Source organism: Patella vulgata, chromosome 6 (genome assembly GCF_932274485.2).
Source record: "Patella vulgata chromosome 6, xgPatVulg1.2, whole genome shotgun sequence".
NCBI lineage: Eukaryota > Metazoa > Mollusca > Gastropoda > Patellidae > Patella > Patella vulgata.
Window position 1 is genome coordinate 24,347,538 of NC_065884.2, and position 26,390 is coordinate 24,373,927.

Sequence of the window (26,390 nt, forward strand, 5' to 3'; positions counted from 1 at the left end):
ATTCGAAAGAAACCATACTAAGAACAAACAAAATCTGGGTACTCTAAAAGGCGCATTGACGACGATGCAGTTCCCATGATGATGACTTAATGACGCGAAAATCGGACGTTGAACTTGTGTCTGGTGGTGTTGAACCAAAGTTAACGTCAGTGTTTAGTCTTGACATCTTGTATCTTTAAGTCAAATGGTCTAGGGACAAAATTTTATATGGTACTACTATGACGCAGTTTGCTCGAGGCTTAAAGTGTCCTTGGCAAAATACTTCCGACATAATGAAGGCTTACGATCAATGACCCGGACATTTAAGTTATAGTTTTATTCTTGATAAATACTCTGAAAATCAATTTGGTGTTCTGAGAAATGTTAGTGTGATTTAATTTGCCATTTCGTGTGCACACATTAAAAACTAAATAATCAGTTCGATCACTGATTTGCTGTTTGGTTCAATTCAAGTAGGTTCTTTATTAGCGTAGCAGAATTGGTCGTGGGTATTCACGCTTGAACTGACCCTCAAGAACATTCATTCTGTCAAGCCCCAAGACCAATGATGCAGGGACGTTGAGTGGCCGAATCATAAGGTCAGGTCGCGAGATTTCGATCCCATACTTCTACGTGTAAACGAGTGGGTTTTCTTCGCGTCCTCCGTCCCCCCCCCCCCACACTGCTAAAGACCCCTACGCGCAAGCAAATTATTGAAATAAAATTGTACCGCATGTAAGTCCCGAAATCTCCCTACCCTGTAACTCTGGTTATAAAATGTTACCTCTTTAAAAAGATGTTGACAGTAGGGCTTTTCAAATAATACCCAACAAGCAACGCAAAACAATTAATACTGCAGCTACCTCGATTATTCAGACACCTGGATCTTATAAGCTGATCATGAAATTAAATCTGGGTGGAATGAGTCAAAAACCCACAGAAACACCCCTTTATGGTGTATTCTAGCTTTTATTTTATAAAAATGAGTTTTAATTAAACAGGCTTTATGTAAGAGATGGGCCTTAAATGTTATATGAACTATTAATTAAACATTTATTAACATGACAAAACCATAATCATGATTCTATGCCATCGGGTAGGTCCGATTTTAAGTACCGGTAGATTAGAACGGTTCAGCCATTTAATGATTTAATCTAAAAATGGCGAAACGAGGCTAAGCCTCGAACAACTAGGGCGGTGGTTATACTTAGTGCTCACATCTTGTCAAACCTTCAAAGGCTTATATCTTCGCTCAGAATAAAGTAATTTGAAAGAGATTTTCAATATATTCATTTGTCATTATCTATTTTTGAACTATTATAGCAAGAAGACCAGCTGTTTATCTAAATCTTACATTATTAATACAACAAAATTACAAGTAATTATTGTTCGTTAAAGCTTTTAGTAAAGTGTTGTAACCATCGTTCTGATACAGCGGCTGTTATCTTCGCTGTCTTTCTTTCTTCAGCAGACGCTGGTCGTATAGCAACACATTTCATTTTACCAGATCTCATCTGTAGGCTTCCAACACACCTTCACAAAGAAAAATATAAAAATTGGCTGGTCGAATTACGTAAATTTACAAAATTTATCTGTGGTCAAATTCAAAACCAATCCCTGGTTCTTTAATACATGTATTATGATTATAACATAAGGCTGATCACAAAAATCCAATCTACCGTTCTTCACCATCCGATTATAGATACGGATGATCTCCAAGATTTCATATCCCAACTCCATCAGCGAAGATTATTGAATATAATCCAGGAACTATAGATCCAAATACTAGTTTGAGAATTTATTCCAACAACATAAAACTGGAGGTTAACAGATGAACCCTGCAGCAAAGACGTCCGCGTTACCTATAACAAGTTTCTATATGGTTTGACAGAAAACTGAAGCTGTTAGAATGCGATGAATCGAAATAAATAATTCACCCAAAACGTGGTTTTGCCAATCGCAGATTTGAAAAATATTGTGCAGTTTTATTTTATCATTAATTAGTCTTTTTATCTAAGGCTACAGAAATTGTTATATCAAAGTGAAAACATGTCCCCAATCATCATAATAACTGGACTCTAATTCAAAGATTTAAAATAACCCTTGATGTTTTCGATAATTTGGTGAGTCTTAAATGACGTTTTACATATATGTGAACGGATAGGTTAAACAGGTTAGTAATACAAATGAAAAACCGAAAGTGAAGATCATTGCCATTGTTCGTTCGTGATGTCTTGTTCCGGGTGGGACGCAAAAATAGGAGACCTTGTGTGTTAGAGAGTGGTAACTGCAGAGGGTTTTCAGCTCTGAAGACGAAGAGTTGTAAAATGGAATACTGACTATCTCTACACGATTTGCAAAAAGTTTTTTTAAGGTGCGACGTCTTCTGGATTTGCGATCGGAAATCAAAGCCCTGTCAAAATTTCGATAGGTTTTTTTCCGTAGGACTTGCAAAGCTTGAAAATATACCACCCATCCAATGACTTAACCTGGTAGAAAAATGTTGATCGAGTAAGTTGGACCGGGTTTTATTTATTCTTGAATCAATGAAAATTGAAAACATAAAATCTGATCGAAAATGTCTTTATACAGTAAAGCGTTTAAACAGACGTGTCAATTACATCAATACATTGTGCGTATTTGTTTTAACTGTATTTAAGTCTTTTACGTCATTGCATTTGACCAGAAATAATAAATATTGCTTTAAGGTTTATACTAACTCCTGTTCTTCCGTATCTTCACCTCTAAATGCCGTGTATGAAAACATTTATGTCCAATCAATAAAGTATTTGTGGTAATTTGATCTGCTTTTCATAAAAAAAAACAATACCGGTCAAATATGTAGGATAATCTACTGTTGATCTATTAGTACGGTTCAAAGATATATTTTATCAAAACGTACCTGTGCCATTGTCCTCTAACTAATCTTTGTAATTCTCTGTCCTGAAACAAGGCCAAATAGATTTATTGATTTTACATTGAAGTGAATGCTTGAACTTATTATAATTGATGGATGATAATGACAGCTACTTGAATTAAAGAATTCATAATAACTATCCACGAAACAAGAGGTCCGGGGGCCTGAAAGGAGAATGCTACCACAAAAAGTTGTTTTAATATGAAAAATAAGTGTAATATTTGCATATTTCCGGTCCGCGAAATTTTAAAAATCTTTCTGAATATTATTAAAAAGGAAAAACATACCAAATAAACCCTAATTCGGCTAAATCTATTTTGTTAAGGCCAGTTCAATTTTCGTCAAGGTCGTTGAGATGTATATAAGGTTAGGGCACGTGATTGTTGGCGGGCTTTTATCGATCAAGTTATCTTTCTATAGCTATGTTGGTATGTTGAACATCAGTCATGTTTGGCCTAGTTATCTGGAATAGTTGAAGAGGGACGCGGGCACTGGTTTGGCATTGAGTCGTTTCGGCCTACTTGGATATTAAGGAAGTTGTTTCGGCCCAGTAGAATATAACTTTTATTTTTACGGGATTCCAGACCACAGTTGTTTGTCAAACTGACTTGAAAATTTAATTGTCCCCGAGGGATGTAGCGTTTTGATATTGATATAAACTACATACAAATTTTATCCTTAACTGACACGTGATGAAAATTTGAAAGGGCACAATAATAACTCCGTCAATAATATGCAAAAGTCATCGCGGGTTGCGTAGTTATTCCTTTGTTTAAGAGTTTGACTTGAATTTAGTCTGGAGTGGTGATCAAACTAATTGTATATGTAATCTAATTTCTCATGAAGTCTTCAACAAAAGTAAAACGATTTTTATATAATATTATTACATAAGCACGTCTTAAATCAAGGACCATAATAATTATGTCTGGAGCATTATCGCCCGGTTGATTCTAGGGCATCATTGCATTTTTTTCTTCAATAAAGGTTATATTTATAATGCAGAACACGGCATGTGTGTTTGTGAATGGTCTCTCTTATATAATTTTGTCCTTTTCCGGTTTTGTGAAATGAAATGAAATAACATGGGGTTTAACGTCCTATTGTTCTGCTCCAAACTGGGCTAATGAAGACGGGCATACGCCATACAGTGTGCTATGAGGGAAATTTTGCCCGGACAGCGCCACTACGGCCTACTCTTATATCGAATTCCAACTGTCAAGGGATCTTTTACGTGCACGCCAATATGTACACGGGACCTCGGTTTTCCGTCCCATCCAAACGATTAGACAGCTGTCCTTGTCAGGCCCTCCGTCCTGCATCACTGACAAGGGGGAGAAACCACGGAGAACGCTAGATTGGAGACGGTCCTGCGCATTTTATGACGTCATATGTGGATTGTGGGTTGGGATAAGGATGAACTTTCTCCGCCAGTCAATAGTGTCACACTTTGGACGAACACTCAACGAACAACTTTGTCAAAGATGAATATTTTAATAATCCAGCATGGTCAGTGAAGGAACCGGAAGAGAGAGACACACTCGTTTACGCGAGTCAACAATACAAACATTCAGTACCATTCGACACTACTCGGTACTGGCGTGACTTCTCTTTTCCTTTAATTTACATAAAACACATGTACACATTATAAATGATCACAATAAAGTAATGAGTAAAATGTCTATTAAGTCTCATAGTCTTTAAGGTACGTTGGTGGTCTGCGAGGTCGTTGAGGACGAGACGGAATCAACTGATTATTTGGTAAAGGTGTTATCTCATTTTCAATTGTGCTGGGTTGAAAGGTTTCTGTCATCTCAGAGTCAGAGGCTGCTAGCTCGACTGGGACTTCGGGCAAGACTGGCGTTACAGGTAACGCTGGTACATGTAAAGGTTGATATTCATCTATAGTACAAGTATCAGTTGTGACAGTATCTGTTTCATCCTCATTATTTTCATGTTGTGGAGGATGAGAGGGAACACTGTGCTCTGGTACTTTAAAGATGTCATGTAACTTGACTTTGTAAGGCATGGAACGAAGCTGTGATCCTGCAAACTTTCGAATAAAACATCAACCATTTTCTACACTCATAACAAGATAACGATCACGAGCGCCGGTCTTGTTCCCTTCAGAGCAAAGGTAAACCAAGTCGCCGATTTGAATGTTCATAGCTGAGGAAGGACACACGTGTTGGTTTAGGTTTTTGGAAACTTCACTAAAGGCATGGTTACGGAGTCGTTGACTGTGTTGGGCCATGATGATGTCTTGGTCCAAGACAGGAATTTGTTGATTAGAGAATTGGTTTCGGTGAGTCCACAGTTCTCTTGCAGACAATCCACGACCACGAATTCGCGAATTAAGTCGTGCAGTTGCAATAGTGAGCGAAAGGGGGGTAACTGTACCACCTTTCGGTTCCTGACGGAGAAGTTCATTTTCTAATTCAGCGATGGCTTTCTCAGCAGTAGGATTTTTGTTTGGGTTCTTGGGGTAGCCAATTTCCAAACACAGATGGTATTGATTTAATACTGGATCGTTCTTTAATGCAATAAAGGCAGGAGCAGGATCGACTCGAACAACTGCATGGGGACCATCAAGAGGACGGAGTGCAATGGCTAGTTGTAATAAACCATCACGTAGAGAAACCTGTTGTTCATTTTCCAGTATACATGTGGCAGTATATGATGTAGTGGTTTCACGAAGAATAAGAATAAGTTGCCGGTTTCTCTTCATTACGTCGGCCGCGAACGACACACCTACTACTTCGGGTGGGTCTTCTGATGTTTGTTCAACAAAGGCATGCGGAAGCTGTTTAAGAGAGGCGCAAACATGGCAGGAATCCGATACTCGTTCCAGAGCAGAATCAAGATCAAGGGCATAAAAATGGCGTTTTACAACTAGTTTCAGTTGGTGCCGTGATGGGTGGTCCAACTTCAAGTGTAATGCAGTTAATAATCCGTCCAGAACTGGGCGTGGGACTATAATCAATTCAGTTGAGGTCATCAGAGGTGAATCCTGGTTAACTACCAATAGCCCGTCCTTAGAGATAGTAGCAAGATTGAGGTAACGTTTGATGTCGCGGATATTTGTTAACTTTTGGACGGTCGAGTGCCTTGTTTGAGGTGGGCATGAACACGGCGTAAATCAGGACAGTCATGTTGAGTTGCGATCCAACCAGAACGTGTGGTAAAGGGTAACCGTTGACTACCATTCATGACGTCCTTAACAGAGATACTCCGTACCACTGAATTTTCCGTAGTATTAATGAAAAGACAGATCTGGCATGTTGGTTCTACACAAGGAAGGGCATTTCTACTGGCAAAATCAGATGGCACGTTGGCAGTACCTGCCAAGTGCCGAATACTCACTTGGTATCTGCTGACAACCGAAAGGAAGGATGTTACACGTGGGCTGGCGGAAAATTCACCACGACACAGACGTTCAAATGCTTGTACACACGGTTTACTGTCTGTGAGAAGGCAAGCATTATGGCTGGATTGGATGATGTATGGGCTAAAATGTTTGACTGCTGCTGCTATACATAATGCCTCTATCTCACAGGGTAACCACGTAACCTGGTGTTTGCGAAGCTTAGCGCTGAAGAATCCAGCTAATAACTGCTTCTCTGAACGGGTAACGTACAGAGTTGCGCCAATGCCATGTTTTGATACGGAACCATCAGTGATTATCCATAGTTGATCGGTTGACCGAGGTAAAACGATGGATCGGTTGGTATGTAGGGACTGTTGAGCCTTGGTGAAGTGTAGTAAAAGTTCATCCGACCAAGTAAGTTTATCTTTGGACTGTAAACCTGTGATTGAGTCTTCGAGAGGGGTAAGTATGTGAGAACAGTTAGGAATAACTCGGCTCAAGACCTTATATGCGCCTAAAAATGACCGTAAACCACGAACAGTTGTAGGGGGTGGATATGACGAGAGCGTACTGATCCGGTGCTGACTAGCTGATATTGAACCTTTCGTCCATATCCAACCTAGTATAGTCGTAGTAGTAGGACAAATGACAGTCTTGGTAGGAGATAGCCGAAGATCACAAGAATTGAGCGCCGATAATGTCTTTTGAAAATTGGATAACAATTCCTCTATGGTGTTGTCGCCTATATACAAATCATCTGCTAATTTCGCAATAACTCCACTCTGTAAGAGGTCACCAAGAACACGAGACATAAGCTCTTCAAGTGCTGTCTCGGAACCAGGCATACCCATAGCAGACCTGGTGTAAACACGAACTCCTTTGTATGGGGTAGCGACACCACAGTATTTCATCGATTCTTTTGATAGGGGAATCTGATAAAATGCATTTGTTAAGTCAGTTACAATGATATACTGCCAGGAAGCAATTGTGCGAAGGATAGATTCAACGTCCGGCATTAATGAAGGTTGAGGCTTGCTGTATCGTCCAACGTCGGCAAAAGCGGTAACAAGGCGGTAACTACCGTTAGGTTTCTGTATTAAAAAGGAAGGGTTAAGATACTCTACTGACACACCAACATCTTCAGAACGACGAAACACCCCAGCTGCTTCCAGTTCATCAAATTTTTCCTGTAATGCTGTAAGTTTATCTCTAGCGTACTGCGGAACTCTGCCTTTTCTTTGTGGGGGCTGGACAGGACCCATGTTTACTACAGCTTGAAAATTACCAGCAGCACCATTATAGCACGATATGTTCTTACTGAAGAGATTATCAAATGTGTGTAATAGATTCTGGAACTTACTAAAGTCATCTGAAGACAAAATATTATCGGGATCTAGCTTTATGGCTGCTGAGTTATGACCCTGTGGCTGTTTAGTTTGTGGTACATTAGCTGAAGTTGTGACGGCCAATGAAGAATTGGTATCACCGGGTGTATAGTCCTTTACCAATCTGGCTTGACAGAAATGTGAATGTCATGAAATTGATTGTGGTTCAATAGATGTGTTAGGAATGCGAAGTTTACCGGCAACAGCGTCTAGTATTGTGGGTTGAGGCCATATCTGTGATGGTTTACTGTTTCGAGAGTGTGGGGAATCCCATCGACCTTCTATCGCAAGAGTACTATCTGGGTCAATATCTGATGGAATGTCAACTTCGAGGTAATCACCTGGCCATACGATGGTGGATATAGTAGGCGAGCGCAACACATATGCTTGAGTTCTGCGAACAGCATGGTGAGATGACTGCAGCGGATTAGGGCCATATTGAATGACATTTTCACCTAGTGTGACTTGCTGCAAGGCAGGTCGAACCGAGACATCATTCGTTGTCATAAACGGGGTACCGGCCAAAATATCCACATCTAAATCGTCGACAACCAAAGCTTCGAGTTGTAGAGTGGAATTACCTCTTGTGAGGGTGATGTAAGTCTCACCAATAACGGAAAGGTGTGTGATCCCATCAGCTTGCAGAGCACGCTGTGTGCTTTTTTCAATAGGGGCACCAATATAATTTGCCACTGATGATTTAATCATATTAATTTCGGCTCCAGTATCGATGGTAAGTTGTAACGGGTGGTGGTTGTAAAATGCTTTGATGTGGGGAGACTGCTTTATGCTAACACGACAGGCGATATGTCCAGGAGGAGATTCAACAGGTACAGGAGGGTTGTCGTCTTCATCATCACCATTGTCTCCCTCAAAGCTACAAATAAGTCTGGCTTTAGAAAGGAATTTTTGATCAGCTGTAGGTAAGAACGGACACGAACTGAGATAATGTTGGTAGCGAGGACGGCCAGCCTGTTTACAAATAGGACATGACTTGGCAGAAGGAGGTCTTTTACTAGTGTATGGCTTCTTGTAGTAATCATTTGTAGATGAACGAAGAACACGAGCTTCTGACGAGGATTGTATTTCATCTAAAAGGGAATCCAGGGCTTGTGAAATCTCAGGTTTCAAGCTGGCAATGGTACGTGACCTAAGTTCTGTTCCATACCGCTGTTTAACTAATTGAGGTAGGTCGGGATGAATGAGGCGAAGCCAAACCAAAATGATGATATTTTCCAATGATGGAGAGAGTTCTTCATCAAGGACGGGTACTACACCATGATGCGATATATCACCGTTAGCCTTTAATAAATTATCTTCAATAAATGACATGAGTCTTTGGTATAAATCCTCGGGACGCTCAGATGAATCCAATCGAATGTTATTAAAGTCCAAGAAGTGTGCGCCAGTGGACTGGAAACCAAAATGAAGGCGGATACATTGCCAGATTTGATTAATTGACGTAGAATTTTTAACAATAGTGTTCCTTGAAACAACCGGGCAATAATTTGCAATCTGACCCAACATTAGGTCTAGATGAGTAGCTTTTTGTTGAGCTGTACGCCTTGGGTCCGGTGCGTCTCGTGGGTCATTCTGAAAGCCTCTTAGAGGTTCAGCATTAGTTTTCTTTCGCCATACTGCACCGTCAAGCAGGAAAGGTGCAAAATTCGGATCCAGCGATAAACAATATTGGAGATTCTGTCGCCATGATTCAAAGGAAGTAATATTCTCGTGTTTAGTGAGGCACCACTGTTTTGGTGCACGTGTGTTATTCGCCATTGGTGAACTTGCTGGTTAACACAAAAATATACACAATACAAAGTATGGGAGAATTGAGTGAAGACAATTTATAGTAAAAAAAACTTCGTCCAACCGCCGTTTCGGTAAAGCGACGACACTTTTGACAGGTTTTTTTTTTTAAACTAATGTACAAGTTTATAATGAGCGAAAAGTTTGTATCCCACTCCGTCCACCACGCCAGTCAATAGTGTCACACTTTGGACGAACACTCAACGAACAACTTTGTCAAAGATGAATATTTTAATAATCCAGCATGGTCAGTGAAGGAACCGGAAGAGAGAGACACACTCGTTTACGCGAGTCAACAATACAAACATTCAGTACCATTCGACACTACTCGGTACTGGCGCTCGGCCAACGCAAGGATCGAACACCCGACCTCCAAGGTAGCGAGCAAGCGTCTTACCCACTTAGCCACCGTGACCCCCTTTCCGGTTTTGTAGATGGGCCTTTCTTTAAGAGAGAGAGAGAAATGGGGTTTAACGTCCACTCAACACAAATTAGTTCATTTCGGGACCAACCAGAAAATGCTCATCTTCGAACTCCATCAAGGCACTGACCTAATAAACACCTACACCAAGTTTGAACATTCTAGCTCAATTAGAAGGAGAGTTATTGTGTCCCAAAAAGTGTGACGGGCAACGATATGGCTTTAATCATTACCGGTATTAGGACTTTGTACATTGTACTTTTTACATACAATCAATCGAAAATACATTTTAGCGGACATTTAATATTGGTATAGCGATACCATTCCATACGTGTCACGCTATTTGGCGTTCCCGTAATTGGGGAAATTCAGAAAGTGTTTTAACGTTATTTTTTTTTTTTTTTTTTTTTTAAATAATTCTGAAATGCGTTACACAGTGAACTTAGTAAATGATAAAATTAAACTTTTACTATGGCATTCTCCTTTAACGGCACTGAAGATGTCGCTTTGAGAGCATATGATAAGGATTACTATAAAAGAGACAATCAAACATATTCAAAAACACCATAAAACGGCACATTATGATCTGATCAAAACTTTGCTGAAATTTAATAAGTCCAAAAAAAATGTCAAATAAGCTCCACCAAACTGGCCCTGTTTTGGGCTCATTAATCAAAGCAACGTCATCTAAGCAAATCTAAATATTGGCTATATAAGCTCTAAATTTAGCTAAAAACCACCATGGGTTTTAGCAGAAGAACTCAACAGTGTCTAATTTTACCCTTTAAGGTGTCCCTCTCCTGTTAATTTGCAAATCCGGACAAGCACACCCAATTAATATAACTATCAAAATTGGTTGAAATTCTTTAAGTCGTTTAGGAGAAAAAGTTGAAAATACATAAATTTGCCCATTAAGGTGTCGTTGCCCCAACCCTGTGTTTGAACAAAACTAATTAACAAAACTAATTTCACCAGACCCTAGTCAAAGTGTTACAATTTGCCTCGTCAATAAAACTATGATCACAAGGGCAAGTATGCAGACACATGAATGTCCAGACATTTCTTTGGGGTGAAATTTGGGGATTTACTGTTGACCCCTAATGTGAAATAGAGCCTTAGCCAGATCCATAAGATAAAGATTTCAGATAAAGGTTTCAAAACATTTCAAGCATATCTATAACTAGTACGATTTATCTGAGGCTTGTTCCTTTAACATCACAATTCTCTTGACAAATAGTTTTATGTTTATTGCAAACCCAGCAAACATGATTAATACATGCGGTATCTATATAGAGATATCTGTAATTAAATATATTTCTGTTATATGAATAGCATTACAGTGGGATGCTATTAACACTGTTACCATATACCTGCGAGCCATATGTTTACAACAGTATTATCCGTGTAAAATTATTTCAACATTCTTAAGTAAACTTGGTAAAATAAAAGCTATGAACTAATGTAATGTGGGTTAGCGATCAGTGTATTACAGTATGTTCTTCTACATGATTTTTACAATTCGTGATGCCATCTTGTTCGACGTTCGTCCCACTGACACTGAACACGTTTAGCATTATATATATCCAAAGATGTAATTTCGTGAATAAAGAGGACAGTCGGATACACGTATGTAAAATATAACGCTAAATTTACGGAATCAGTTATCCCATTTTTGGAGAAAAAAAATCACAGGGAGTAATCCAACCACCTTGTAATGACGTACTGTCAGGATATAGTTGCATTTTATAGACGCCATTTTTCTGACTGTTAAGATATTTAAGATTTAGATAAAGAGCTGATCGTTCTTGCAATAATAGTTCCAAATAGATAATAGATAATTCAAAATTAATATATTGAAATTTTCATTCAAATTACTTTGTAATTACTTTATTCTGAGCGACATGTCACTGTTTGAAGTTTTGACATAGATTGTTTATTATCGTACCAATGTTACTTGTTACTCGAGACTCAGCCTCGTTTCTCTATTTTTAAATTAAACATACATTATGCAAGAGCTAAATCTGCCTATTGCAGGTCTTTCTTTAGGCCTGAAATGTTTTCTAAATTATAAATTAGACATTGATTAACTTATTCAGACGATAATCAACTCTCGATGCCATCGGATTTCTCCGATATTAAATAGATTAGAACAGTTCAGCCATATATTGATTTAAGCTAAAAATGGAGGAGCGAGACTTGACTTTGAACAACCAGTACGGTGGTTGAAATTATTGCACACGTCTTGTCAAACTTTCAAAGGCTAATATCTTAGCTCGCAATAGAGTAATTTGAATGAAATTTTCAAATTATTCATTTTACATTATCTATTTTCGAACTATTATAGCAAGAATCGCTAGCTCTTCTTACATAATGTATCTTTAAATGGCGATCGTATTTCAGTCCGTTTACATCTGCGCCATCCCGATAATCTACAGAGTTGTTTATAGACTTGGTATGTGAATGAATGTCTAAATAAGAATTTATAGCATTTGAAGCTAAAACATAAAACCTGCAATCGGCAGATTTAGCTTTTACATAATGTATCTTTAACTTTACCAACCCATCCGTGATTATTGTTTAATGAACATATATTTAAACGTTAATCGAAACACCACAAACTCAAGTGAACGGACGGACATGGGCAACTACATAAATCGTCCACGTGAAAATGTGGGCGTATAAACATTGTGACCTCTAGAGTGTTTACAGACAAATTATATAGACGTTCGGGTGGACAGGGGCAACGGCATAACCACAGCATAAAAAATGAAACGAACGTAATTATCGACTGATTGCTGTCAATAAAAACTGCCTAGTCTTGCCCATAACAATTCCTTAAATCTTACTATTTCGTAGAAGAGACACTGTATAGATGCTGATCCATCATTGAGAATAAACTCTTTCCCCGTACCTGGAGCATTCATCAAAACAGCAGAGTCAACCATTCCTATATTATAAATTAAACAAGGTTATCATTTTATCTGATACTTTGAAACACCTTTAGGGGATGCCTCACAATTATATAAACTTACGGAACTTGCAAATTACATAAAACACTAGACACTAGGCGAGTACCATGGGAGCCACAATAGAACAAATGGGCGACGAACAAATAACAACATGCAATTGAAAGGCTGACAGCAGAATTAAAAAATAATTAATAGACAAACCACATCCAAATATATCTGAAATCTTGTAATTTTAATTGGGGAGCTGCAATTACACAAAATAAGATCCCCCAGTGTAGCCCACGACGACTTTATCACGTATGTAAATCTGCAAATCTTCAGACGGACGAACTGATTCCTGTATACTTTAGAGGTGTAAATTCTCTCTTCGGATATAACAGACTTCGAGAGATTCTTCAATTCTTTAATATACCGGAACATAAATATACATATATCGTCATACAGTACTGACAGGCCAGTTACTGCACTTAGTAAGGGATCCTAACTAGTGACTGCCTTCAATGTACAAATTTTGTAATATTTAAGGAAAATCATATAGAAAGATAAAAGTAAATGTAATTAAAACTGACATGTCGATAGATGAACAATGCATAAAAGATTAAACAATATAATAAATCAACAAAAACAATAGATGGGATTAACGTCGTTACCAATGACGGCTTGAAAAGTGGTAACAGGTTAACGACTTACTAGGAAGTTGACCTTAAAGTGGTTAATTTAAGAAGCATTAATTATATTAGCGATATCAGATTATCACACCATTATAATTTCCTGTGTTTTAGAAAAGACGCGTCCCTGCGTCTTAATTAACGATACAAAAGAAATGATATATTATTTGTTGAATGATGAAAAACACAATAATATTAAATATTGAATTCGTAAAGTTAAACAATCGAGCAAGAGAGAAACAATTTGAGCCGAACACGAATACTGACTGTAGCTAAGATTATCACACTATTACAATTTCCTCTGTTTTAGAAAAGACGAGTCCCTGCGTCTTAATACACGACATGAACGAAATGATACATTACATTGTTGAATCATGGAATCAGGTAAATAAAAAGATGACATTAAATATTGATTTCATTAAGTTGGAAGTCCTAATCAATGATTAACAAAATACACAAACGGGCAACAGTGGTATAATTCAAGAAGCAAATACTAATAGTACTGTCTACAGCCAGGAAATTTAGATCTCCATTTCCAGTTAGATTCCCATTCATAACTATTATAGCTTTCCACGGGCACGGCTCTTAGATTATAATCTCCACATTGTTGTCTTACAGTTTTTGCACATTCCCAGTATGTCCCTCGTTCGGTTTGTATTAGGTATTCATGGTCATCCGGATTGCCCAAATATCGCTGTCGTAGAATGTTTTCAATCCGAGCAAAGGGTGTAGGTTCCACTGGAACTTTAAGGTTTGGCATAATACTCTTGTGCTCCCCCATCAGCGTCACGAAGGTGTCGTCGCGTTTCAGATGTGGCAACCCAAAAATGTCGATATCTTCGCCGTACATGCCATCGTTCATCGAAGATTCTGTTTGAGAAATCGGGTCTTTGGTAACAGTAACAGCTACTGTTTGGGTTGTCTTGTTAAAAACACGCACTGCTTTTGTCTGGCATAACTTCGACTTAGATTTCTTTGTGGGGATATCAGGAAGAGGGTGCTCTCCAGTCAGTTTTTCTTCTGTATGTGTAATGGTACTTACGTTTGGTAGTTGAGTCTGCTGTTTTTCTTTGTAACTCTGACTTCTGTACCAATCTCGCTTGAGTTTACTGGCTGATTTCCTCTTTTGTGGCACCGAAGAATAGAAACCACTCCATGTTAGCACAACGCTAAAATTATTTCCTCTGCTTTCTATTCTCCATTGGTTGGCCACTGTTTCAATGTCCATGATTTTAAAAATCTCAGCCAATTTTTCAGGGATTAAAACCTGTTCCATTGTGAAGTTGTCGTTTGGGGCTGGCGTGGTATACTAGCTATGACTTGTAGAGAGGTTGGGGTCTTGCCACACAAAACTTCTCCGCCAACTTTAGAGGTGTAAATTCTCTCTTCGGATATAACAGACTTCGAATGATTCTTCAATTCTTTAATATACCGGAACATAACTATACATATATATCGTCATACAGTAATGACAGGCCAGTTACTGCACTTAGTAAGGGATCCTAACTAGTGACTGCCTTCAATGTAAAATCATATAAAAAGATAAAAGTAAATGTAATTAAAACTGACATGTCGATAGATGAACAATGCATAAAAGATTAAACAATATAATAAATCAACAAAAACAATAGATGGGATTAACGTCGTTACCAATGACGGCTTGAAAAGTGGTGACAGGTTAACGACTTACTAGGAAGTTGACCTTAAAGTGGTTAATTTAAGAAGCATTAATTATATTAGCGATATCAGATTATCACACCATTATAATACTAACTATCTCGATCAGCTTCGTTTGAAATCAAAAGTCACTTTTAAAGTGAATCCGAGAAGAGCGTGATGGAGTACCCGTGTCCATTTATACGTCCTAACGAGGTTTTTTTTCTGTCTATTTTTTGTACGCTTAAATTCTCGTTGATAAACAGAGAACATGCAAAAACTGTAAAGTTCATCAGTTCATACTTACCAAATATTTCAAACAATAAAATGAAATTGGTTTTGACTTGACCCCATCGTTTAACGCCTTCAATATCAGTTGTGATTAATTTCAAACTCTTGTCGATCTCATTATGTTTAGGTTGTTCTTGTGTATTTATACTTGTATTTAGAGATTTACCATTCTGATCGATAAAAAATTCAGATTAATTTTGAAATGATGTAATGTTAATTTGGATTTGGCTTAAATTAATATAAATCGACTTATAAACGCCATTTTATGTAATGAACATATTATTTGAACTTTAGTCAAAATGGAAAACATAAAGTTTACAAACAATTTATGTCAATAATATTATCATACATTGCACTAAATGAAAAGCGCAATTTTTGAAAATATGACATATTTATGATGCATATATTTTTATTTGGATGTAATACAGTTTTTGAAATAGATTTACTTGTACCAAATACAACTGGCGTATTTACAGTTCCGGATAAACCATTAACCAGAATAAGGACGTGCTTAAAGCACCAATGGAAGGGGCCACTGCATACGGGAATATTTTTCGACATGGTTGAAATCGTGACATTTAACCCCAGGGCCCACAAAAAGAGGCCCGTATTATTGGAAATTTTCTGGGATTTTGGTTTAGAAAAATAAAGGTTATTTTAATATCAACATACCGAAGTTTTATTCTATTTTAACTTCTTATTTTAAGCTTTAGTAACGCATTTTTATTATTTTGAATTACATATTATATGGGAGCACTACTGAAACTATCCGTCCTCATTAGCCCAGTCAGAGCAGAACAGTAGGATGTTAAACCCCATTTCATTTCATTTCCTGCAACGATATACCGTGACTGCGTGAGACGGTAACCTCGGTATACATGTCATGGTTCGGGTCACAGTACTTTAATTTAAATAGGGACCACGGTGGCTAGTTGGTTAAGACGCTGGCTCGCTAGCCTGGAGGTCGTGTGTTCGATCCCTGCATTGGCCGAGAAAGTTCATCAGGATTTTCCGACGTGGTTTCCCCTTGTCAGTGGTGCAGAACGGAGGGCCTGACAAGGACATCTGTCTAGTCCTTCGGATGAGACGAAAAACCGAGGTCCCGTGTATATATTGGAATGCACGTAAAAGATCCCTTGACAGTTGGAATTCGATGTAAGAGTAGGCCGTAGTATTGCTGTCCTGGCAAAATTTCCCTCAAAGCACACTGTATGGCGTATGCCCGTCTTCATTAGCCCAGTATAGGAGCAGAACAGTAGGACGTTAAACCCCATTTCATTTCATTTCATTTTATTTAAATCCGTACCGCGGTTCGGTACACACGATGTTTGAGACGGCATATGACGGTATACATGCCACGGTTCGGTTGTGAATCGCCCGTTTTCTTCACAAACTCAACTATCACGTGATAATGAGGAAAAAAAAAGGCCTCCACTTCAACATACAATATGCAAGAGCTAAATCTTCCTATTTGCAGGCCTTTCTTTAGGAATGAAATGTTATATAAACTATTAATTTGACATTTATTAACATGAAAAGACCTAAATCAACTCTTGATGCCATCTTATGTGTAGGATTTTCACTGGATATGAATCCAATCTGCTGCTCAACGCTCATTGATGATTCAATCCAAAATTGGATAATCGAGACTATGTTTTTTTTATCGTACCGACTTTAGTAATGATGATCGGAGCTAGGCCTAAAATTCAATTGCTAATATCTCGGTTCAGAGTGGAGCAATTTCACTGAAATTTTCAGCATATACCCTTTACATTATCTAGTTTTCAACCATTATAGTGGACATTTATTGGCAGTGCCACAAACGTAATTCTGAATAAATATGAATTGTTTATAAATTAGCCTAACAAATATGTTTCAGCCGCCATGATTGGTTGAGATGTGTTTTATGTAGTCGGCACATGCGTTGTACTCCGAAATTCTCCCTTTCACTCGATTGACACTAATTTGGAAATTGAGAGAATCTAATTCCGGAACGTTCAACGGAGTGTCCCTTTCGTGTTTGATAGGCTTATAAGGGGGATAACTCCAGTTAAGATCTGACTTGTCCTGAAATGATTGATTCCGTCTCATTTCAGAAATATCTGGAAATCATACAATGAAAATAAATCAGGATTGTGAAGCAATGCATATTTATAAACATTTTTTTAATCCAGAGACGCAAGAGATCATATATTACATACTTACAAGTGACTGATTAAATGACATCGGATAATACCCATAATTCTGTGTTGTCGACTGATACCTGAAAAGTAAACAACATCATGATCAGTACCCATATCGCGGTTTAGCGCCCTACATTACTTATACTAACAAGAGCATCGCTAACGCTGCAATATACGTCCACATTCCAGCTTTGATTGATATGGTACTTTTTAAAATGAAGAGAATGAAATATGAAATGGCTGTAATATGATCAGAGGCAAAGAAGGCTAGGCGTCTGGTTTGTTTTGCCAAATTTACAGAAATGAAATGAAATGGGGTTTAACGTCCTACTGTTCTGCTCCTATACTGGGCTAATGAAGACGGGCATACGCCATACAGTGTGCTATGAGGGAAATTTTGCCCGGGCAGCGGCACTATCGCCTACTCTTATATCGAATTCCAACTGCCAAGGGATCTTTTACGTGCATTCTAATGTATACACGGGACCTCGGTTTTTCGTCTCATCCGAAGGACTGGACAGCTGTCCTTGTCAGGCCCTCCGTTCTGCACCACTGACAAGGGGAAACCACGTCGGAAAATCCAGATGAACTTTCTCGGCCAATGCAGGGATCGAACACCCGACCTCCAGGCTAGCGAGCCAGCGTCTTAACCACCCAGCCACCCCAAATTTACAGACAAAATACTAACAATAAAGTGGGTGTGACACTGCCCCAAGAGGTCGGGGCAAGTATCAAAATAAATAGTTGCTGTCTTTATGGTATAAGGAATAAATATGCAAAGTTCCAAGATGATCCATTCAGAATTGCAGCCTGTAGACGATAAATACAAAAATTGGGCATGGCTCTGCCCATGGGGGTTGGATATGGAAACAATATAAATAGTTGCCGTCCTTAGGGTATAAGGAATAAGTACTCCAAGTTCCAAGATAATCCATTCAGAATTGTGGCCTTTGGGCGTTAAAGGGAAAATTGGGCGTTGCTCTGCCCCTGGGCATTGGGGCATTCACCAAAATCAATAGTTGATGCCCTTAGGCTATAAGGAATACATATGCCAAATACCAAGTTGATCCATCCAGAATTTGGGCCTGTAAACGATAAACATAAAAATTGGGCATGGCTCTGCCCCTGGGGGTCGTGACATGCAGTTGTCGTCCTTAGGCTATAAGGAAAACATATCCCAAGTTCAAAGAAATCCATTAAGAATCGTGGCCTGTAGGCAACTCACAGAGACACAAAGAAAAAATGGGTGTGGCTCTGCCCCTGGGGGTTGGGCAATCACCAAAAAAATAGAGGTCAGCCTTAGGGTATAACGTATAAGTATAAAAAAGTTTTCAAGATGATCGATTAAGCATTGCAGGCTGTAAGTGACATACAGACACACAAAAAGAAAATGGGTGTGGCTCTGTCCCTGGGCATTCACCACAAACAATAGGGATGTTCCTTAGGATAGAAGGAGTATGCATGCAAAGTTTCAAGGTGATACGTTATGAAATGTGGTCTGTAGATAACAAACAATGAATACAAGAAATGGGCGTGGCTCTGCCACTGGGGGTCGGGCATGCACCAAAAACAATAGGATCATCCTTAGGGTATAAGGAATTCATATGAAATTTTTTCAAGACGATCGATTAAGAATTGTGGCCTGTAGGCGACAGACACACAAAAAGAAAATGGGCTTGGCTCTGCCCCTGGGGGTTGGGCATGCACCCCAAACGATAGGGGTGTTCCTTAGGGTACAAAGAATAAGTATGCAAAGTTTCAATATGATGCGTTAAGAAATGCGGCCTGTAGACGACAAACAAACAAATACAAGAAATGGGCGTGGCTCTGCCCCTGGGGATCGGGCATGCACCAAAAACAATAGGGATCATCCTTAGGGTATAAGGAATAAGTATGTAAAGATTCAAGATGATAACTTAAGAATTGTGGCCTGTAGGCGACACACAGACACACAAAAAGAAAATGGGCGTGGCTCTGCCCCTGGGGGTTGGGCATGTACCCCAAACGATAGGGATGTTCCTTAGGGTACAAAGAATGTGTATGCAAGATTATAAGTTAAGAAATGTGGCCTGTAGACGACAAACAAACAAATACTAGAAATGGGCGTGGCTCTGCCCCTGGGGGTCGGGCATGCACCAAAAACAATAGGGATCTTCCTTGGGGTATAAGGAATAAGTATACCAAGTTTGAAGAAAATCCAGTAAGAATTGCGCCCTGTAGGCGACACAAAGACACACGAAAAGAAAATGGGCGTGGCTCTGCCCCTGGGGGTTGGGCATGCACCCCAAACGATAGGGATGTTCCTTAGGGTACAAAGAATGTGTATGCAAAGTTTCAAGATTATTAGTTAAGAAATGTGGCCTGTAGACGACAAACAAACAAATACTAGAAATGGGCGTGGCTCTGCCCCGGGGGGTCGGGCATGCACCAAAAACAATAGGGATCTTCCTTGGGGTATAAGGAATAAGTATACCAAGTTTGAAGAAAATCCATGAAGAATTGCGCCCTGTAGGCGAACCACAGACACACACACACACACACACACACACACACACATACATACATACACACACACACACACACAGACAGGGGCGACGGCATAATACGTTCACATTATGAATGTGGACGTATAAAAATGACCAGTCCGGGTAGTTAAAAAACATTCTAAACAAGTTACATAAAAACCAAATATATATAGTGACTGACGGAGAACTAGGAAAATCAATAGGCCTTATCCTCTCGCTGCCCCAATGCTTCATATCGAATTTGAAAATAAATGTTAAAAACTGTAGCCTCTATCCCGTTGAGAAGATGTCCGGCAAACGGGGGTAACTCCGGAACAGAAGGTTGCGTAAGGCTGAATATCGATAGGGTTCGTCATTTCATGAACCAAATGCTTCACACCAAATTTTAAAAAGATCTGTTAAAATTGTAACCGGTCTATCGCATTCACAAAGTTTTCGACTAAGGTGTGTTTGTTTCTAAGCTCTTCTAGGAAGTCTGATTATTGATAGCGTGCGTCATCATGACCCCAATGCGTCAAACCAAATTTGAAAATATCTGTTAACAAGTGGTTGCCGTGCAAGATACGAGCACAGTTTGCAAGAGATGGATATCACAAGCTAAAAACGCGATTTTTCGTACAATATGGGTGAATAATCAAGGCAGTTGCGGTTCGTTATGTGGCAAAATCGAAACCTATCCGTATCCACAAACAAATGTGAACGGGCCTATAATTATTTTAGATTTCGTCGAAAATCGATAAAAAAAATTGCTGTATAACAATGTAATAGAAGGAGAAAATAGAAAGCAATATGTATAATTATATATACATATCTACTTCTACTTACTGGCTACTGTTATCAAACATAGATGTTTGAGGTTGTTTAACTACCTGGGTTCCCCAATTTAATGGGTTAGGACCACTACCAGTACTGTATATATTTCCTGACGACGAGAGTGTTTTACCGCGTGATGGCGTATTCTGGTGACCAAAATCGGGTGCCTTTTGGAATCTATAAAACAAAATAGTTCATCTTACCTATAATTCAGACAATCGATATTTATATGTCATTATCACAGTCGTTTCCGTGGAACCAATTGATACCTTTGTTTGGCGCCCCTTTGTTGATGTTGAGTTATCTAATTTTAATCACGAAGTTTACGGAATGGTAATATTTTGACATTTTAACTACTTTAAAAATGGAACATAATTTTAATATATTCATGCAATCCTACCTGCCATCAAAGTTGTTCACTTTAGTGACGCCTTGATTTCCATGGAAATTACCAAAACGGTTATTCTGTTGATACTGATTTATTGCTTGATTGGAAATAACCTCTAATAAAAAAGAGAAAATTACTAGATCAATAAATAGAAAGGGTTTTGGTTTATCATTTATGAAACAATATATCTACCAATTATTCATCAAATGTGATAAATTAAAAGGTAAATCAGAGCGGTTAGGGAATTGGGTGTATTTGGTTTCAAGAAATGTTTCACAAACCAATAGGTTGTCATTATAGTGGCGCCTGACGAGAAGGAATAATACTGAGTAAATGGTGTATGTATTCAACATTTTAAAACTCCTGTTCCGTACCCCATTGCCTACCTGTTTTCTTGTATTTGTCACGTGAAGGAGAATAAAAGTCACTATATTCGTAACTGTTTCCGAAATTGGACCCAAAACATGATTGCTTAAATTCATCTCCGCTTCCTAATCCACTGCTGTTTGATTGGATAATGTTTCCTCTATTATTAGAACTAATTGGGTGGAAGACGTTGCTTCCCGGGTTACTGTTAAAGTTTGCCCTGTTGAAATTATTGTTAACTTGATTGAAGTCGCCTCTGTTATTATGTGTAATGCTTGACTGTTTAAAGCCTCCTCTGGTGTTACTTTGTGTTTGGTAGAAACCGTCTCTGCTGTTATTACTTGATTGATTGATATTAACGCTGTTTGGTTGGTTACCGTTGCCTTGAATACTTCTATTACAGACATTGCTGTTTCCATTTTTAAACTGATTGAAATGACCCTGTTGGCTTTGAATTTGTTGTGATTTGTTAAACTTTTCACTTTTAACATATAGTGTTTGATTGAAACCGTCACATATACTGCTCGGTTGATTAAAACTAGTTGAATTTTCTGTCTGGTTATAATTTTTGCCAGTCGTAAAGTGCCCTCTGTTAGATTTGTTTAGTCCACCTCTTGAAGAACTGGAGCCACCACCTCTTACACCCGAATATCCACCAACGGGCATCAAACCTGAAATATATAACTTGCCAATGTGGGACAATGGTGTCAAATATTTGTATGGGTATTTATTATGGTATGATTTAGTCTGTATACAGACCTTACGTATATAAGTAATATTTACTTTATTCTTTATCATACCGCGTTAAGGACTGTACCTTTTGTGCAAGTGGTGGGTTTTACCGTCGAGATCTAGATAAAATTGTTGCATTTGCTGATTATGTATTGCGAGAGAAGGCGAGACACTATATCTAGGGCAAGTAGTTGCTAATGCTAGGTACTCGCACTATCAGGATTCACGCTACATTGAAATCGTAGTTTCAATCGTGGGATAATCGTGGTAATCGTATCAGGTCTTATCATGTCTTGAGGTCAGTCGTAGCAATTGTGTTAATAGTAAAAAAAAGTTCTGGACGGTTCAAAATTTTTCTACCTTCAACAAGATTAATTGTCAATCGAGCACATCGTATTGGATCTTAACAAAGCGCAACAGATCGCATATAATCGGGCTTCCAAATCGTGGTGATCGGGATCAGCCTTGGACAAGAAAAGCACCACGCTCTGTAATCCCCCCGTCAGACCGAGTGGCGCCCCTACTGCGACGCTTCGGCGACGGAAAATGGTCGCAGAGCGTTGTGGAAACGCCAGATATTGTACCGTGGTCTCCATGGTCGCCAATAATCGCCGAGTCAAAACAAACGCCAAGGTTCTGCGATCTAACCTATACAGCTGTAAGAACGTGACTTTTTTCAAGTTTGTAATTTTTTGGGACATTTTCTTGCGTTGTGTTCACGGCAACCTTGTGCATTTTCTGGTCGCTGTACGGTCGCAGCAGCGCAGTAAGGACGCCACCCTGGTCTGACGGGGCCATTAAGATGCAATGCGATCTCTGTAGAAGTTCAGGAAACAGTGAAGACCCTGGTCAGTCGGGCTGTATATATAACAGTCGGGGTCCAATCGTAGCTCAAATCGTGGCACCATTCATTGAAGAAAGTTACGCCGATGATTTGATTGATGCTCCGTTCATCTAGATCAAATTTTTGCAGTATCATGAGATGAGTATTTCCATAATTTCCCTCATAATTTAAAGACATGATCTAATTAGAAACTTCTATAAAATACAGGATTTTATTGTTCTAACGGTTAACATACAATTAAAGTCCATTAAAATTTGGGGGTTATTTTCTGTTTGACATTAGAAATATAAGCCTACAGTAAGCTTATTCCTTAAAAGTATTATGTAAAATACCATTGTTTGGTAAGTCTAATTGGCCCTTTCTTACTTGTTTTAGACGATGTGGTGTTACAAGGATTGGTGGCAGGTTGTCCCGGGTTGATATCTGCAAATATTGCCTGTCTCTGCCTCTTTCTTTGATTAAATATGGGTGCTGGCGCTAGGTTCTATATATAAAAAAATAATTTAAATGTAGCATCTGATAAACGTTGGCTTACAATGTATTACAATTCTAGAAAAGGGGTTTAACGTCCGGGAATTGAAAGATCTATGATTGAGTTTGCATCATAAAAGATAGAATTAGAACCTGAATACCTGCATAACGATCGTTCTCTTGTTTTATCAGCAAGATGAAAACACAGCTTGGACTTTAAAATCTGAAATATTAACAGTTACATAGCATATTTTAATTAGCTGGAAGAGTAAGTAGTCGTTGGGTACAATCTAATCATACTTAGTCTTGTTCCATTTTTAATGTTGATTACATTAGCACTAACAGCAGAGAAGACAAACCAGTATTATAATATAAATGGATTTAAATGGATTGTTTTGGATTAGTAACTAGTCACGAACGGGTTAAAATCGTGTCAATGTAAGCCGATGATAATCACAGAGAACTTTTCCAAACAGATCCCCACACTTGTTTCGGCAGGTGTATATTATAACGGCTTCGGTTTTGTTGGGGCTTGACAAAAAAAGATATAGGGTAGAAATCTAGTGTTTAATTTGGCTATTTCGTGACTAGGCTATAATAATACCTGGAGGCTGGGTACGCTGGCGGCGTTATGAGTACTCATGAGTCTTACTACCAGTACCGGTACTTAATTAGAGACTTGACAAAGAGTCCTTATAAGCTGTGGGCTAGTTTCTCGGTTTGACCTGGTTCATTCCTTGTGGATGAGACGCCGGTGAAACCACAACGTTCATGTCTCTTTGTTTCCCTATTTTCATACCTATTTTATAACAGCCGGCCAATAATGATTAAGTCTATTTCTTTAGTGTGCTTTTCTTTTATAAAAAAAAACAAGTGTTTATTATCAGTATTTAATGGTAACGTGCCAAATCGCGACGCCGTAACACTAACAGTGACATAAACATAGATAGGGCTGTACGGTATCGTAGACCTACTCTACTGTGTTTAGAGCATATATGTCAAATAGCTAGGCCTTGTCTTTTTATGACGACCATTTTACTCTATACTTATATTATAGGCTTATATTATAGGCTTGTAGTCGTGCGTCGCTTTGCCGCTTTTTAATTTCTAACATTTTCCATTTTGATCAACAATAAAGATCATAATTATTTTGACTCTTGACTATATAGGCATGCGGCTTTGTGGGAGACTAGATAACAGGTCTTACAAATAGGCTACAACATCGAACATCATCAGTAGCCTACGGTAGGTAGTACGTGACAACTGTATCTAGTCTAATCTAGTCTGGTCTCCTGTCAGACTCAGCAGACGTAAAGTTGTCATCATTATATTAATACTCATAAAGATTTGTGAGACCTGTTATGATTCAAGTTTAAGGGGCCCAGCAAGGCCTACAGTTCTCGATTGTATCCCACGAAAAAACCCTTTGCTAGTAGACCTATTAAATTTTCCAAACTGTTTCCGGCCACTCGTTATGATGAAGTGAAAAAAAACCTTTCTTTGATGCCTTTGGCTTTGCATGTCTGCTCGATTTGACTTGTGCTCCGAAATAAGAGTTGCCTCCCCTTTACCAAAAGCCTCGTTTTATTCTTCTGTCTTTGATACACTCGGCAAACCTCAGCAGATTCCAGTACCTCATGGAATCTGCCGAGGTTTGCCGAGTTACTTTCAATGACGATTACTTTCATACATAATATCTCGGAGGAGGGGGTTTGCTAGCTAGGTGGTCCGGGTGGGTTGTCTCCCCCCTGCCTTGAAATATTTTTTTTAGAAATAAATGGCGTCTATCTATTTTTTATTGTCATTTTGGCGTATATCTGGGATAAGTAGGTCAATTTGAGAAAACACAAAAACTGGGATTTTACATAAAAAATTAAAAACATAGACTACTATGCATGTAGCCTACATACTACGTTACGTTTTAGTTTTACTGATATGCAATAAAATCAGATGAACTGCACGATTTTGACAGGAAACTTTAAGGAAGCATTATTGAAAAAAAAACCGACCTAAATATCAAGAAAATTCTCCACAGTGGTCGGAGAACACCAATCACTACTTGACTCATCCTCGGTATCCTTGGGGTCACGGTGGTTGTGGGTAAGACGCTGGCCCGCTACCCTGGAGATCGGGTGTTCGATCACTGCATTTGCCGAGAAATTTCATCCAGATTTTACGGCCTGGTTCCCCCTTGTCATTGATGCAGGACGGGGGGCCTGACAAGGACAGCTATATCAAGACGTTCGGATGGGACGAAAAACCGAGTTCCCGTGTACACATTGGCGTGCACGTAAAAGATCCCTTGACAGTTGGAATTCGATGTAAGAGCTGGTAAGAGTTGGTAAGAGTAGGCCGTAGTGGTGCTGTCCTGGCAAAATTTCCCTTGACAGTTGGAATTCGATGTAAGAGTAGGCCGTTATATAGTGCCGATGTCCAGGCAAAAGTTCCCTCATATAGCACACTGTATGCCGTATGTCCGTCTTCATTAGCCCAGTTCGGAGCAAAACAGTAGGACGTTAAACCCCATTTCATTTGATCGATGTAGCGCACTGCTGTGATGCCGCCTCCTCTCCCTGGACCAAAATTTGGAACGCCACACGACCCACTCT

At 38.9% G+C, this 26,390-nt stretch overlaps 1 protein-coding gene across 2 annotated transcripts; it reads right to left on the minus strand.

Moving 5' to 3' along the window:
* Positions 1-1,236: 1,236 nt before the first annotated feature.
* LOC126824876 (GATA zinc finger domain-containing protein 14) lies at positions 1,237-25,370 on the minus strand. 2 transcript variants are annotated; one of them, XM_050554282.2, is made up of 11 exons: positions 25,276-25,370; positions 23,943-24,004; positions 23,677-23,794; positions 21,755-22,405; positions 21,381-21,483; positions 20,993-21,157; positions 17,665-17,722; positions 15,476-15,629; positions 12,722-12,822; positions 2,882-2,922; positions 1,237-1,512 (listed from the first exon to the last, which is right to left on the minus strand). In XM_050554282.2, exons 2-11 carry the CDS (start codon positions 23,946-23,948, stop codon positions 1,362-1,364), a joined length of 1,548 nt encoding a protein of 515 aa, XP_050410239.2. In that variant the 5' UTR covers positions 23,949-24,004; positions 25,276-25,370; the 3' UTR covers positions 1,237-1,361. The 2 variants fall into 2 exon arrangements, with proteins under 2 accessions (XP_050410239.2, XP_055957808.1); XM_056101833.1 differs by lacking the exon at positions 25,276-25,370 and adding an exon at positions 25,138-25,272.
* Positions 25,371-26,390: the final 1,020 nt, after the last annotated feature.